Raw genomic sequence first — 15,386 nt, 5'->3', positions numbered from 1 at the left:
GGCTCCATCTTACAAAGAGAGGGAAGAGCATCTTTGCCAGCAGGCTGGCTAACCTAGTGAGGAGGGCTTTAAACTAGGTTCACCGGGGGAAGGAGACCAAAGCCCTGAGGTAAGTGGGAAAGCGGGATACCGGGAGGAAGCACAGGCAGAAATGTCTGTGAGGGGAGGGCTCCTGCCTCATACTGGGAATGAGGGGCAATCAACAGGTTATCTCAAGTGCTTATATACGAATGCACAAAGCCTTGGAAACAAGCAGGGAGAACTGGAGGTCCTGGTGATGTCAAGGAACTATGATGTGATTGGAATCACAGAGACTTGGTGGGATAACTCACATGACTGGAGTACTGTCATGGATGGTTATAAACTGTTCAGGAAGGACAGGCAGGGCAGAAAAGGTGGGGGAGTAGCACTGTATGTAAGGGAGCAGTATGACTGCTCAGAGCTCCGGTACGAAACGGTAGAAAAACCTGAGTGTCTCTGGATTAAGTTTAGAAGTGTGTGCAACAAGAGTGATGTAGTGGTGGGAGTCTGCTATAGACCACCGGACCAGGGGGATGAGGTAGATGAGGCTTTCTTCCGGCAGCTCACGGAAGCTACTAGATCGCATGCCCTGATTCTCATGGGTGACTTTAATTTTCCTGATATCTGCTGGGAGAGCAATACTGCGGTGCATAGACAATCCAGGAAGTTTTTGGAAAGCGTAGGGGACAATTTCCTGGCTCAAGTGCTAGAGGAGCCAACTAGGGGGGGCGCTTTTCTTGACCTGCTGCTCACAAACCGGGTAGAATTAGTGGGGGAAGCAAAAGTGGATGGGAATCTGGGAGGCAGTGACCATGAGTTGGTTGAGTTCAGGATCCTGACGCAGGGAAGAAAGGTAAGCAGCAGGATACGGACCCTGGACTTCAGGAAAGCAGACTTCGACTCCCTCAGGGAACGGATGGCCAGGATCCCCTGGGGGACTAACTTGAAGGGGAAAGGAGTCCAGGAGAGCTGGCTGTATTTCAAGGAATCCCTGTTGAGGTTACAGGGACAAACCATCCCAATGAGTCGAAAGAATAGTAAATATGGCAGGCGACCAGCTTGGCTTAACGGTGAAATCCTAGCGGATCTTAAACATAAAAAAGAAGCTTACAAGAAGTGGAAGGTTGGACATATGACCAGGGAAGAGTATAAAAATATTGCTCGGGCATGTAGGAATGAAATCAGGAGGGCCAAATCGCACCTGGAGCTGCAGCTAGCGAGAGATGTCAAGAGTAACAAGAAGGGTTTTTTCAGGTATGTTGGCAACAAAAAGAAAGCCAAGGAAAGTGTGGGCCCCTTACTGAGTGAGGGAGGCAACCTAGTGACAGAGGATGTGGAAAAAGCTAATGTACTCAATGCTTTTTTTGCCTCTGTTTTCACTAACAAGGTCAGCTCCCAGACTGCTGCGCTGGGCATCACAAAATGGGGAAGAGATGGCCAGCCCTCTGTGGAGATAGAGGTGGTTAGGGACTATTTAGAAAAGCTGGACGTGCACAAGTCCATGGGGCTGGACGAGTTGCATCCGAGAGTGCTGAAGGAATTGGCGGCTGTGATTGCAGAGCCATTGGCCATTATCTTTGAAAACTCGTGGCGAACCGGGGAAGTCCCGGATGACTGGAAAAAGGCTAATGTAGTGCCAATCTTTAAAAAAGAGAAGAAGGAGGATCCTGGGAACTACAGGCCAGTCAGCCTCACCTCAGTCCCTGGAAAAATCATGGAGCAGGTCCTCAAAGAATCAATCCTGATGCACTTGCATGAGAGGAAAGTGATCAGGAACAGCCAGCATGGATTCACCAAGGGAAGGTCATGCCTGACTAATCTAATCGCCTTTTATGATGAGATTACTGGTTCTGTGGATGAAGGGAAAGCAGTGGATGTATTGTTTCTTGACTTTAGCAAAGCTTTTGACATGGTCTCCCACAGTATTCTTGTCAGCAAGTTAAGGAAGTATGGGCTGGATGAATGCACTATAAGGTGGGTAGAAAGCTGGCTAGATTGTCGGGCTCAACGGGTAGTGATCAATGGCTCCATGTCTAGTTGGCAGCCGGTATCAAGTGGAGTGCCCCAAGGGTCGGTTCTGGGGCTGGTTTTGTTCAATATCTTCATAAATGATCTGGAGGATGGTGTGGATTGCACTCTCAGCAAATTTGCGGATGATACTAAACTGGGAGAAGTGGTAGATACGCTGGAGGGGAGGGATAGGATACAGAAGGACCTAGACAAATTGGAGGATTGGGCCAAAAGAAATCTGATGAGGTTCAATAAGGAGAAGTGCAGGGTCCTGCACTTAGGATGGAAGAATCCAATGCACCGCTACAGACTAGGGACCGAATGGCTAGGCAGCAGTTCTGCGGAAAAGGACCTAGGGGTGACAGTGGACGAGAAGCTGGATATGAGTCAGCAGTGTGCCCTTGTTGCCAAGAAGGCCAATGGCATTTTGGGATGTATAAGTAGGGGCATAGCGAGCAGATCGAGGGACGTGATCGTTCCCCTCTATTCGACATTGGTGAGGCCTCATCTGGAGTACTGTGTCCAGTTTTGGGCCCCACACTACAAGAAGGATGTGGATAAATTGGAAAGAGTCCAGCGAAGGGCAACAAAAATGATTAGGGGTCTAGAACACATGACTTATGAGGAGAGGCTGAGGGAGCTGGGATTGTTTAGCCTGCAGAAGAGAAGAATGAGGGGGGATTTGATAGCTGCTTTCAACTACCTGAAAGGGGGTTCCAAAGAGGATGGCTCTAGACTGTTCTCAATGGTAGCAGATGACAGAACGAGGAGTAATGGTCTCAAGTTGCAGTGGGGGAGGTTTAGATTGGATATTAGGAAAAACTTTTTCACTAAGAGGGTGGTGAAACACTGGAATGCGTTACCTAGGGAGGTGGTAGAATCTCCTTCCTTAGAGGTTTTTAAGGTCAGGCTTGACAAAGCCCTGGCTGGGATGATTTAACTGGGAATTGGTCCTGCTTCGAGCAGGGGGTTGGACTAGATGATCTTCAGGGGTCCCTTCCAACCCTGATATTCTGTGATTCTGTGATTACCCCAGTTTCACCTTGTCAGAAAGTTACCTTCAAAACTAGGAGAAATATTGTAATGCACAATACTTCACAAGAGTCTCAGTCATGGAAGCCCAAAGAGAAGTGCCCTGTCAACAACTCGGTTATCCGACAATAGAGGAATACAAGCAATAGTCAAGTAACTGAGACCATCTTCTACACTAATGGAATGAGTGTCAATAGCAAGCCCTACTAGAGGCTAAAACTAGTATTGCTAACATGATTTTTGATCTGATTCATGCTAACAAGGACGACCTAGAGCCCACACAACTGTTTACAGATAGCATTGGCAAAAAAGCATTATAGAACAGGCAGGGATTTAGAACAAGCTCTAAAATATGAAGTGTAAGGTTATACCATGTTTACACCGGTTACATGTTAGCATGAATCTTATTTAAAAGCATTTCAGTTAAGATGGCTCTTTCTGTAGCATAGAGGAAGACTTACAGTACAGTACAGACTTACGGCATTGTAAATAATACAGTAGCATAAGTGAAAATCATTCTCTATGTAGTGAAGAAACGAGACCGATCAACTACTAACATACATAGTTACAATATGTGCATACGGATGCTCAAGTTCAGATGTATGCAATTCTGCATATATGTTTGTGGGTGCCTAATTTGCAAGTGCGGATCAGGCACTGTACTGTGCTGACAATATACTGGCTGCCAAGAGAGCACCAAAAGCTAGTCAATACCACCAAGATGGAAGGTTAAAAGTCTTATGACTGCCCCCTTTGCCAGCACCTGTCTCAAGGGGCAATGGGTCATGCCACCAGAGGAGAAGACACCCAGACCTACCACTGAATGGTGTGAGTGTTTTTTGATGGCAGGGAAGGGGAAAGTATAGGAAAGAGGAATGGATTCCAGTTAGGTGTGTCCCACATTATTTGTGTCAATAAAAGATCATTTTCTTTTGGAGTTGGCAAACTCTCACGCTCAGGGTATCAAAAAGCAAGCTTAATAGAAAGATTCACATTTAATTACCTTTCCTATCCAAGCACAGAAACTTCATACTAGCTTCATGTGTGTTTAGGAGACTAATAAGTAGCAGTATGGTAATTAACATTGAAAGAATTAATACGTGACTAACATAAGTAATTATTTTGGAAGCTTTGACAGTAAGGGTTTATATTTGAGCAAACAGAAGGGAAGTTACTTCACAGTGTTCACCATCTCTGTGAAGAGACAGCCGGTTTAACCAGAGAGAAGGATTTAAATGGCCAAGCTGCAAAACCATCATGGGGTGCTGATTACCTTGAGAATTCTCACTGTAAAAATTCAGTAACAAAACCAAGAAATGCATTTGGAATTTGTTTCCAAGAATGACGGTGTAATCTGAGACAAGTCAAGTTCCTCATCTGCCCACAACAGTATTACTGCTAGGGCAGAAGAAATTAGAGGAAGACTGTTCCCCCTTTGCTGACATATAGCCAAGAGCCCAAAAATAAGAACACTCGAGCGACATCCACCCTGTAGCCTAATGTTTGTGGGGAGTGACATCTTGTATCATTGTGTTTTCAGTCATTCCAAATCTGAAATCCAATATCTAAAGTCTGACACTAGCAAATAAGGAACCCGATTCTCCACCGAGTTACACCACTTTTATGCCAATGTTGTTCCACTGATTTCAACAGACTATGCCAGCTTTTGCTCCACTGGAGTGGAGAATCAGGCTTAAGAGGAAACCATTTAATCTTATGTAGAGCACAGCTGTGAAGCTGGGAGAGAAATCTTTGGTAGCTCTGATCTTAACAGTTATCATTACAAAATACATAATTACCTACATCCAAGGATACAGAAAACTTCACTGACAATTGAAGCCTCACATTGCTGCTGTGAGGTTGACAGTATCCCCATTTTACACAGGGTAAAGCTGCAACACACAGCGACGTAGTGACTTGCCAAAGGCCACACGGTAAGTCAGTGACAGAGTCAGGAATAGAACCCAAAGTTGGCCCTGGTCTCCTTTTCCAACTGCTAAATCATCTTCCTTTTTTCCACCTCCATCCCAGCCCAAAGACTTGTATATGTGTTGTGTACTGGCCTTTCAACTCTGGAGTCCAGATACAGATACTTAATGCTGGTGTCTATCCTTCCCTTGACACAATTTGTTACCCTTAATGGGAACTACGTAAGTATTCTAAGAGGGAATAAAATTTGCTGTGGGTACAAATGCACGCACACCTTTACACCAACACAGACAACGGAAACCTCTGCCTTTAGGAATCAAAACCATGCAAACATTTTACCTTAGTAACAATCAGCAGAGAAGCACCATCAGACAGTACGCACCATGTCCCTAAAATGCACACTGCCAACTCTTCGAAACATTGAAAAAAGCCACAACCAAACAACCCAGGCAGCACATGGGACTGTCTCTGAGTGTGACTGAGCTTCAGTGTAACAAATCAGAAAATCCAAGACAGTTTTAGGTACATTACCAGAAGTTCAGTGAGAATTCATATACCGGAAACATCTTTACATAGAACCTAGAATTATTGTCAGCACTGGAAAAAATAAGCACTGGGAACTTTTGTGAGTCTTAAAAAAAAATCCCATGCATCAATAGAGAAACATTGTTACAAAAATTATCACTAAAGTATTAAAGCATTCCAGACTAAAAAGAAAGCTCTCCAATTAGATGCCAGCCATTAAATTCTTTATCTAGGTATTAATGTTGTCTTTAATAGTTCTTTTGACAAAAATACCCTTTGCTATACCAAATGCTTCCCCAAACCACTGGTCTTTTGCTTTCTTTTCAAAGAGCAGGGCTGCTTGCCATGCTAACACAGGTATAACTTAGAAAGGCAGTGCCTTTGAATGGTGTGACAAGACAATACCTGTGAAGCGAAAAACCACACCAACACAAGAACAACCTTGAGACCAGAGAGGGTTTGCTGTTACCTTAAATCTCTTCTGTTGGCCAACTCTGAGGGTGGGATGCCCCAGGGCAGGCTCTGGGGAAGGCATTCCAGAACGTCTTGGGAGAAGTCAGAGAAATCCACACCGTACTCCGTCAGGATCCCTTCTGTTTCAGGCTCAATCTCACCAGCCTGCCCAAGACTTTTGGCCATTTGCCTATAGAATGGAAGCACAAAGAACGGATACTTTTATTTAGTATGTACCTAGAACTCTCGACCGGTTGCTATCCCTGGAGAGGCCTGCTGCAGCATCCATGACAGAGCCATCAAGAGCAGATATATCTTCACCCATTTAATCCACCTTCCTGACGTGTGGTGGAAGACTGGGAAGGGAGCAGGGCAATACCATGCCTTATGTACGCAGGGGAAGATGTAAAACACTAGTCAGACTCCATGCCAGACATTTTGTGTGTCTCATTTAAAGGAGACCATTTATATCAGGGGTTCTCAAACTTCACTTCTTTCAAGGCCTGAGGACACCCAGCGATTTAGTTCTCCTCCTCTGGCTAGCACAAGCCTTTGGACTCTCATCCTGCTGGAAAGGGGCCGACGTTCTGGACGGGAGTCGCAGATGAAGGCAACATTGTGCGACACATTCTAATAATCTTTGAGGAGGTGCTCTGCATGCATCTGACTATCCCGCCTCCAGATATCTTCCCTCAGCTCCAGCGCACATCTCACAAAACGCATTTCCTAAGCCTCTGGCATTAGCCATATTTCATTGAAACAAGGATTTAGCTGAAAATGGCACAGAAACAAACTGGGCCTCCACATTACTGAAGTGACAAAGCAACACTCTCCCTATCTGACTAGAAGTGTGACATTTAGTCCTAGACGCTGGCCTTCACATATCCTAGACTGCTCTGTGGATAAGGTGAAGTTTGTATTTTTGTGAGTTTTAATATAGCACCATTAGGACAAATGGCACTTTACAGGCAAAGGAGACAAGAACCCTGGCCCAAGGAAATTACCATCTACATGTATGCAAATTAATCTGAATAAGATTGATAACATTGGGTAAGGGGCAATAATACCAGGGAATACCACCTCTGTAAGCAAGGTTTCTGCAATGTATGAAAAGCTGCCATGATACTGATCCTTCTGCTTTAATTTTAATGAGCTAAAACAGGCACTAATTACTTTCCTAATACAGGCAAAAAATTGTGTACCTGTAATTTGGCTATGCAGAATGTTCCCAGTGTTTCAACTGTGCCATAAACTTACATAATAAACTCCATTTGCATGGTAAATGCAAACTCATCTTTATAAGGGGTAGGTAAGGTTGTCTCTTTTTCACACTAAGGAGGGCTGTATAATAAATCTTTCAGATCATGTAGCATGCTGCAAAGGGCTGTGCACTTTGTTCTGCATTAAGTCAGAGAGTTCATATTCTCCGGACGAATAAAGCAGCGATAAAATATATTGGCCCTCATTGATTCAGTTTTATCTACAAGCTCTATTGAAGAGGCACACCATGCATTTGGCATCCAGCCTTAATTCTCAACTTCAACCTGTTTGCCTCGGTCTGATCCTTACTGTTATTTTAACCTTACTAAACAAGAAATAATTTTCTCTTTCTTTCTTGCAGCAGGAATTATACAGCATAGAAATCATCACCCGATGCCCCGTGTTTTGTAGAAGTACAGGGAGATTTGGACTGGTGAACCTTCAGGTTTGCTTAGGGTGACCAGGTAAGTGTGAAAAATCAGGGCAGAGAAGGAGGAATAATAGGGCCCTATGTAAGACAAAACCCTTAATATTGGGACATCTGGTCACCCCAGGTTTAGGAGCCGCAAAGGGAGCTACCATACAGACAATTAAAGCTTGGGCCCTGGGTTTTACTCCTTGTTCCCTGCACTAAGCCCTGTAAGGGGGAAGGAGAAAGTGTCTTGTCTCTCAAACAACATCCTTCTGGCCAAGGAGTGATTAAAGAGGAGAGGAAAAATGGGAGAGGGGTGTTGAAGTATAACCCTTTTCCGCTTCCTCCACTGCCATCGTGGCTCAATATTTAATTTTCAAAGGAGTTGAACACCTGCTGCTCCCACTGATTCTAGTGGAAGCTGCAAGTGTTCAACACTTGTGGAAAAATCAGGTCTCTACTGTCTACTTTGGTATGTTTTTTGAGTCACAAGAAAACACCCTTTCATGGCATGCCTTCCAGCTCAGATTCTGTAACCCAGGTCCTCTTGCATAGTTTACTGAAATTAGATTATGATCCATAAGGATCAAGTAGAATTTTGAATACTTAGGGGTTTGACACAGGACTCATATTCTTAACAGTAATTAGCATGTGATTTACTATCTTCCAAGGAACATTTCTCAAGCACCCTGAAATAAAAAGTTCACAGCTGATTTTAATTGGGGCCATATTGCAGTCACACAGACAGGATGACTTGCATCAGAGCAAAATCCAACAGATCAAGGTTAACGCATACAGGATAATAGAAAGCCCTGGAGCGAAAACCACACTGTAATTCACTCCAGGGGCTGCACTGCCATCAAGAACAGCAAGAGTAGTTCAAGAGGCTTACAAATGACAGCAGTCACATGAGTCAGCTTCAGCCAAACATTTACTGCCCAACTCTTCCGTACTCGCAGCAAAGCTGGACCTCCAGACATTTAAAAAAAAAATTGACTTTGGAATTTTTTGAACTGTTAGTGACTTAACATTTCCTTTCTGTGTCGTCAATGGCTGGGCATTACAGCTCTCTGGAGAGCTCGCTAATACCCTTCCATTGACGTTAGGGACGTAATAGCCTGTCGTGGAAATCAGTGAAAGGGAATCTGTTGCATTTGACCGTTTGGGGGAGAGTGCAGCAAAACGTCAGCACGTCCAAAAAGCATTTCTCCAAAACATCCGTGTTTACAAGCAGTCTCAGTCAGATTTGAAAAGGCGCAAATGATGGTGAATCACTTCCACTTGCCTTTGAGAACCATATTTAATCCCCATCTAGAAGAGAATCTCATTCATAAGAATCTTACAGCCTGGGATCCTTTCAGATAAAATAAAGGGCTTTACAAACTGATATATAAATACACTCAAGAGATTGTTGTTTGCAGTTCTGAAATGCAGCAACAGTTTAACGGTGTGCTGCAAAGAACTTCACAACAGTTGGGAAAGAGAATGGAAGAATGACATACTCGGCTGAAACTGCAGTAGAAATTTAGGCAAGAAGATTGTAATTATCCATCTTAGAGTGGCCAGCACCTCTTGCACTTAGCCACAGAAAAAAAGGGACCCCCAACCAAATCATAAGCATCACTTCCAGTCGCATCTAGAAGGTTTTGGATATCTCCTTTCAAAAATATAGACCTCCCTCGCTTGAAAGTCTGAGAAGATCATACAAAGTGCAAAATGATTTGACTACTCGGTCACTGAACGCTGAATTGTGTCGTGAAAGAAAGGTGATTCAAGATATGATTTTTTAGTGATCACTTAAAGTCAATCTTGTACTGTTGAGTACTGCTCCACACAACCCTTAAAAGGTGCTTTGGTTTACTGGGCTTGGCAATTTTGGCTCAAATAACATCACCTGTCATCCATATGTAACTTTTCTTCCTTAACCAGCTGATTACTAAAGAAAGTCAACCAAAACTCTCCATTTTCTACTTATTCATCCTGACAAAGTCAAGGCATCACATTTGCTCTAGCATCCCACCTGTCCTACCACAGACTGACATCTCTCTGCACCTCTCAGCCTAAACTGAGGAAAGGGATCTAGGGTTGAAATGATGGTCTGTGTGCACAGATCTTTCTCTATTACTCTCCTGAATCACAATGACCAAAACTAAACATCTTGGTCAGTACAGGACAGGCTATTTCAAAAGCTTTGGTATGTCAACTTCAGATGACTTTGGGGAGACTGTTCAGACTATTCCATGGATCTATGGACTACAGTACTATATTACCATAACACATGGCCACACCTTGGCTTTTGCTGTTATTGGAGACATTTCGGAACCGGGCCATAGCCTTAGTTTATCAAACTTCTCCCACCATTGCAAATTCCTATGACCCTCTACCTGCGGCCATGTCTACACTACCACTTATGTCGGGGAAACGTATATCACTCAGGGGTGTGAAAAAAAAGCCACCCCTCTGAGCGACATACGTTTTGCTCGCATACGTGGTAGTGTGCACAGCACTATGTTGGCAGGAGAGCTTCTCCCACTGACAGAGCTCCTGCCACGCATTGAGGTAGTTTCATTCAGTCGAAGGGAGCACTCTCTCCCGTCGGCGTAGAGCAGCTACCTGAGCAATCTTGCAGCGGCACACCTGCATCAGTACAGCCTCGCTAGTGTAGACATGGCCTGAGCCTCCTCTGTGACTCAGATTGTGACATCAGCCGTCTGTTTAATCCCGCATGAATAGGAAGAGCGAGCAGGCAACGCTGTTGCATTTCATCTTGTTGCTGGCACTGGGCTGCCGATGGCAATCGGGTCTTTTCCCTTCAATCTAAATACACTTGGATTTGAAAGAAATTAAAAAAAAGACTACAGGAACTCAAAACACTGAGCAGGCTTTGGAAGAAGGTACAAGAAGTGAAAGGACAGACTGCAAGGTTACATTTTATTTTAAATTCTATGACAACTATCCTCACTCTGACAGACAAACATTTCAGACCCTGAATGATCCAGAGAATATCCTGGGACCGACATGGTCACAACACCATCGCATACCTGAATTATACAGTCATGTGGGCCCATGTGTCATTGTGTCTAAAAGCTAATGTAGATGAAGCCAGTGCTTTTACATTTGACTTTGCTATTGTTTAATAGACTCACCCAGCTCCATACTGGGGCTGGGAGAGAAGAGTTCACTCGGCCAGTCTCTAAGGAACAGACAGCAGCAGTGAGAAAGTGATCACAGACCGTGGAGAAGGTTCATTACCAACATTATGGTACTGGCTTGGACCACAAAAACCCTAGAATATACCTGTATCTGACACTTGTCTCTCATCTGTCTAGAAAGGGAAAGGTTGGCTTAGAGGCTGGTTTGTTTTAACCACTGCTTGAAGTGGGGAAAATTAAATGCCACTTCACTGTAGTAATATCACTCTAACTACCACTCTATGGGAAGGGTATGTACCAGAGCAGAGCTGTGGGTATCCCTGCGCATCTCATGGATATCACCATCTCCATGCGTATCTGTATCCATTTTATCATAGTCTCTCCTTCCTTCTTTTTTTTCTCTCTCCCTCCACCTGTTCCAAACAAAACAAAAACTACACCTTCCAACATGACAATAGTGGCCTTCTTCAGAGAAGATAGAATCTCACCTTTGACCACCAGGTGGCACTCAAGAGTCACAAAAACGAACCCCCTCCCCAAACTTTCACCTCCAGGATGCCGCCAGGTTTTCCCCAAAATGTGTAGCAACAGATCTCAAGGTGGCATCTGAACTTGGAGTGTTGAGCAGCAGCTCACAGCGTCCTCTGCCAAGTCCCCTGACTTACCCATTATTTTATGGGTCCAATGACACACACAGTCACCATGAAGAAAGAAAACATTTTGGGAACCTTGATATTGCTCATGAAGGATGGTGCATTTCAGAAATATCTCAGCTATATTTTCCAAAGTGTGGTGGCCACTTTTTTCTTTTAGCTTATTTGGAGAAAAATATAAATACAGGATGAGCTAAAGAAGAGTGTTGTACCGATGGGAGTTTGCCAACATCTACAGAAAGTTACTTGTAGATCCCATGGCATTCAAGGGAGGAGAGAGAGATTTGAAGACCTGTTAAGACTGTTTTCCCATCAGGCAGGTGTGGTGCTGAATGTAAACACGAGACTACTGGTTCGTCTTCAGTCTAGGTCCCCTCTAACATATACCCTTAGCAGTCCTTATCAGGCCTTCTTATAAGGCTCCCTATAATTTTTAATAGAGGTGACTTTGGAGGCCCTTTAACTTAAAAATAAAACCATGAATCTTTTGATCACAGTCTACAATATGCAGAATTAATTTTATGTTAAGATTCTGGTCACCCATTCTAATTCTCATGTTCTATCATTGAACATAGTACTGTGCCAGCCTCTACACACAAGCATAATGTTATAGATTAATAATTGAGCAAGAATTGAATGTAAGAGGGCCACATTTAGCTAATAATATTATTGCTCTGACACTTGTTTGCTTGATTCTGCAAGACCTATGTCATTACCCTCCGGAGAAAGTCCAAGAGGCACCAAGAAAATCTTCAAGAGATGGTAACATCTAATGGGCTAATTTTCCTTTACAAGAATTAAAGTCAAAACATCACTATGGATCCAGTTTTAGCCACAAAGGGGAAAAATGAGTAGAATACCATATTTCCCACCCCTTCTAGTCTCTCAATAATGATTTTTAAATATTGTCCATTTATTAAGTGATCTTCATTCAAAGATCTCAAAACATTTTACAAAAAGATGGCTATCCCCTTGTTACCAATAGAGAAACAGATACAAGAGAGAGAAAGTGATATTCCTTGAGACAACAAAGCCCAGGCTGGAGTTAAGAACAGAACATAGGCTCTTAACTTTGTCCCCTGGCTTAACAGGTACATCAGGAAAGTGCATAAAGTCAAGTACATGATGAGTTGTTGTCACCTGCTAACCACGAAGACCTATTCTAACCAAAAATAAAATCTGAGCCCTCTCCACAGTCCCTCTCTATTAATTTGGCAGTGTTATGCAGCCACCTTTAGTAAAAGCCAGAAAACTACCAGGCCCTTTGGGGGCCTCTCACAGGTTTCATTCTATTTCAGTGTTTAAACAAATGTATTTTGTTAAAGTTGAAATCAATCATCAACATTTTACATGACCAGCTCCCCAGGGCTCTTACTGAAGTCATAGCGGAGTCCCAGAGGAAACCACTGTGTACCAAGACAATCATGGAAAGTTTCTTCAGTTCGGTTTCCTGACAACACCCTTTACATCTTGGAAACTACTGAAGTAGCCAAATCAGGATGCACAATACTGCACATCAAAAGGACAGATAAGAGAAGCACTGATCACCCAACGAAAGAAAACATTAACTGAGCCTCAAGAATTCCCCCTGCACTGCTGAACAGAGCATCCTTCACGATAACGAGAAGCAGGAATAAAATGAAGATGCAGACTGAACTCTTCGGATGAAAAGTGGGGAGGGGAAAAGGACCATATAGCATGGAAAGCCTGCTAGCGTAACGGTTAAGCCAGTCAATTTCTCTGCTTACCTACAGTTAGTTCCACTGCTCAGAATGCAAGCTCCTTGAGACAGATAACCTGTATTATATACTTGCACTATGAGGGCCCTAGCACATTGCAGAGATTAGTTACTTATCTGGCAGCACCAGAGGAAGCCAGCAGTTTATATAGTCAAGAGCCATAATGTTTAACCAGCATGCAGCTACCCTATCTACTCTCTGTAGAGTAATAGCAGCAAGATATTTGTCTTGTGTCTCTAATGCGCTTGTAGCAATATCCAACTAAAATCAAATTAGGGGTCCAGAAGAGAAACCTCCTTTTCCTCCAGATCTGCTAGTAACCACGTACCCTATTGCAAAGTTGCTGTCTTCCCTCCAATCCACAATACGACAGATGAAGAGCGTACTGGAGTAGTCCTCAGGCCTGCTCACAAAGTCTGGAGGGCAGTCTGCCAAAGACACATAGGCTCTAGGCACTCGGTGGTCCACAGGTGAGAACATGGCACACTTCTTGAAGAGTTCACTGCTCTTGTCTGCCAGCAGTTTGATGAAGCCCGTAGCTGCTCTGGAATGCTTCTTCTCTAAGATACAGACCACCTAGAACAATCACAGGATTTCTACAGTTATCACCGTCAGAGAAACTTTCATGTCCTGTAACAGAATAATGGTGAAAGGAGAGCACAAAGGCATAGCAGAACATCTTGGAAATTCAGAAGACACAAAACATTTCCCTGCCCCTCCCCCACTTTTTTTTTTTTTTTTTTTTTTTAAACAGTGCCTATTTACAAAGTGATTTCCTGCACCAAACAAAGTGTGCCATCTTGCTCACGGAGATGGTGGAACTGTGCATCTCCCAAGTGTTAGCTCTTTATGGCACTTTTCTTAATTACAGAATAAAACCAGACAAGCAGCAGTACATTACCACAATGTACAAGTCACTTCTGTAAAATCTTCCCCTTGTATACTCACTGCTCAACAATCAGTGCAGAAAGACCAGTCCAAAAACGATGCCTCTGTGGATCCAATGCTAACTACAGGAGAGGAAAGGGCACACTGCGGGGAGTTTGGCAGACATTTTTTCCCTGTGCTTCTCCAGAGTTAGGGCTTTATACAAAACGGCTTTAAAAAAAAATAATAAATTGCATTCCATTAAATGTCACTTTCCACAGATGTATTCATACTGGGTATATTTTTTGTAGGCCCATATAAATCACTGGATACAAGCCGAAATATTATCGCTAATTGTCTGGGTTTATTCAGAGCAATCCTTTTAGAAGGGCTGAAGATTCACTTCTCAGTGAAATCTGGAACGTAGGAATCACCATACTGGCTGAGATCAGAGGACAATCTAGTCCAGCTTCCTGTCTCTGGCAGTAGCCAGACCCAGATGTTTCTGACACCCCTGCGGCAGGTGTGTGATAAGATGAGATCTCTGTGAGGGCAGATTATCTCTTAATAGTTAGAGAGCACCTTAAACGTGAAGTTTAATATCCCTTCCAAAACCATTATAATTAATTATGGGAGCTTTCACTATTCTTGACATCCATATAAACGTCCAATCCCTTTTTGAATCTTGCTAAGTAATTTTGTATAACAAACAAATGCATTTTAAACCAGGGTAATTGGCAAAAATGGCACAGTACTCAAGCTTTTATCAGACTGTGAAGAAAATATTCCTACACAGGGGAACTGGATTCAACGAACACTAGCAGAAGATTGCAGGGAGGCCAAAGGCAGGGCTAGTTCAGAGCATAATGCTGTTCAAGCCCTTCTGACGTGAAAGATAGATCGTTATTCCAATGAGACGCTACCTTTGCTGTCCTCTGAAGAAACTTCTCCGGAAGAAGCCTTGGATTGTTCTCCTTGGAGACATCTTCTTGCTTTGCACCTAGTGCACAACCCCTCTCTGCGTCCCTCACTATATCAAACAAAGCGAGAGAGAAAGGTTACTTTAGTACATCTTCCATCATCAGTTTGCTTTAGTCTTTTGCTGTCAATTCTAATCCAAACTTCAAGTACAAGTTTTAAATGAAGGGAACAAACTTGACTGAATGTCAAAATATCCCAGCAATAAATGTCATTTAATATTTCTCCAGGCCAAAATGAAGAACAGATATATGTTCACTTATTGTGGACATCCGCAAAACAAAGTCAAAATAAACCCAAATTTTACAAGTACAGCTATACCAGCCATAATAAACAAAACAGTGGAAGACACATT

At 43.3% G+C, this 15,386-nt stretch overlaps 1 protein-coding gene across 3 annotated transcripts in view; it reads right to left on the bottom strand.

Annotated features, from left to right (window-relative positions):
* DIS3L2 (DIS3 like 3'-5' exoribonuclease 2) overlaps positions 1–15,386 on the bottom strand; it is a 280,283-nt gene that overhangs the window by 156,810 nt on the left and 108,087 nt on the right. For all 3 annotated transcript variants that reach the window (XM_077826263.1, XM_077826264.1, XM_077826265.1), the window contains 3 exons: positions 14,977–15,083; positions 13,515–13,762; positions 5,987–6,160 (listed from right to left, as the gene is read on the bottom strand). In XM_077826263.1, coding sequence (XP_077682389.1) covers positions 5,987–6,160; positions 13,515–13,762; positions 14,977–15,083 — 529 coding nt within the window. The remainder of the gene's footprint in view (positions 1–5,986; positions 6,161–13,514; positions 13,763–14,976; positions 15,084–15,386) is intronic.

Source organism: Eretmochelys imbricata, chromosome 9 (genome assembly GCF_965152235.1).
Source record: "Eretmochelys imbricata isolate rEreImb1 chromosome 9, rEreImb1.hap1, whole genome shotgun sequence".
Taxonomy (NCBI): Eukaryota; Metazoa; Chordata; order Testudines; family Cheloniidae; genus Eretmochelys; species Eretmochelys imbricata.
Note: the sequence above shows the minus strand (reverse complement) of the source record. Positions and strands in the feature narration are given on the sequence as shown.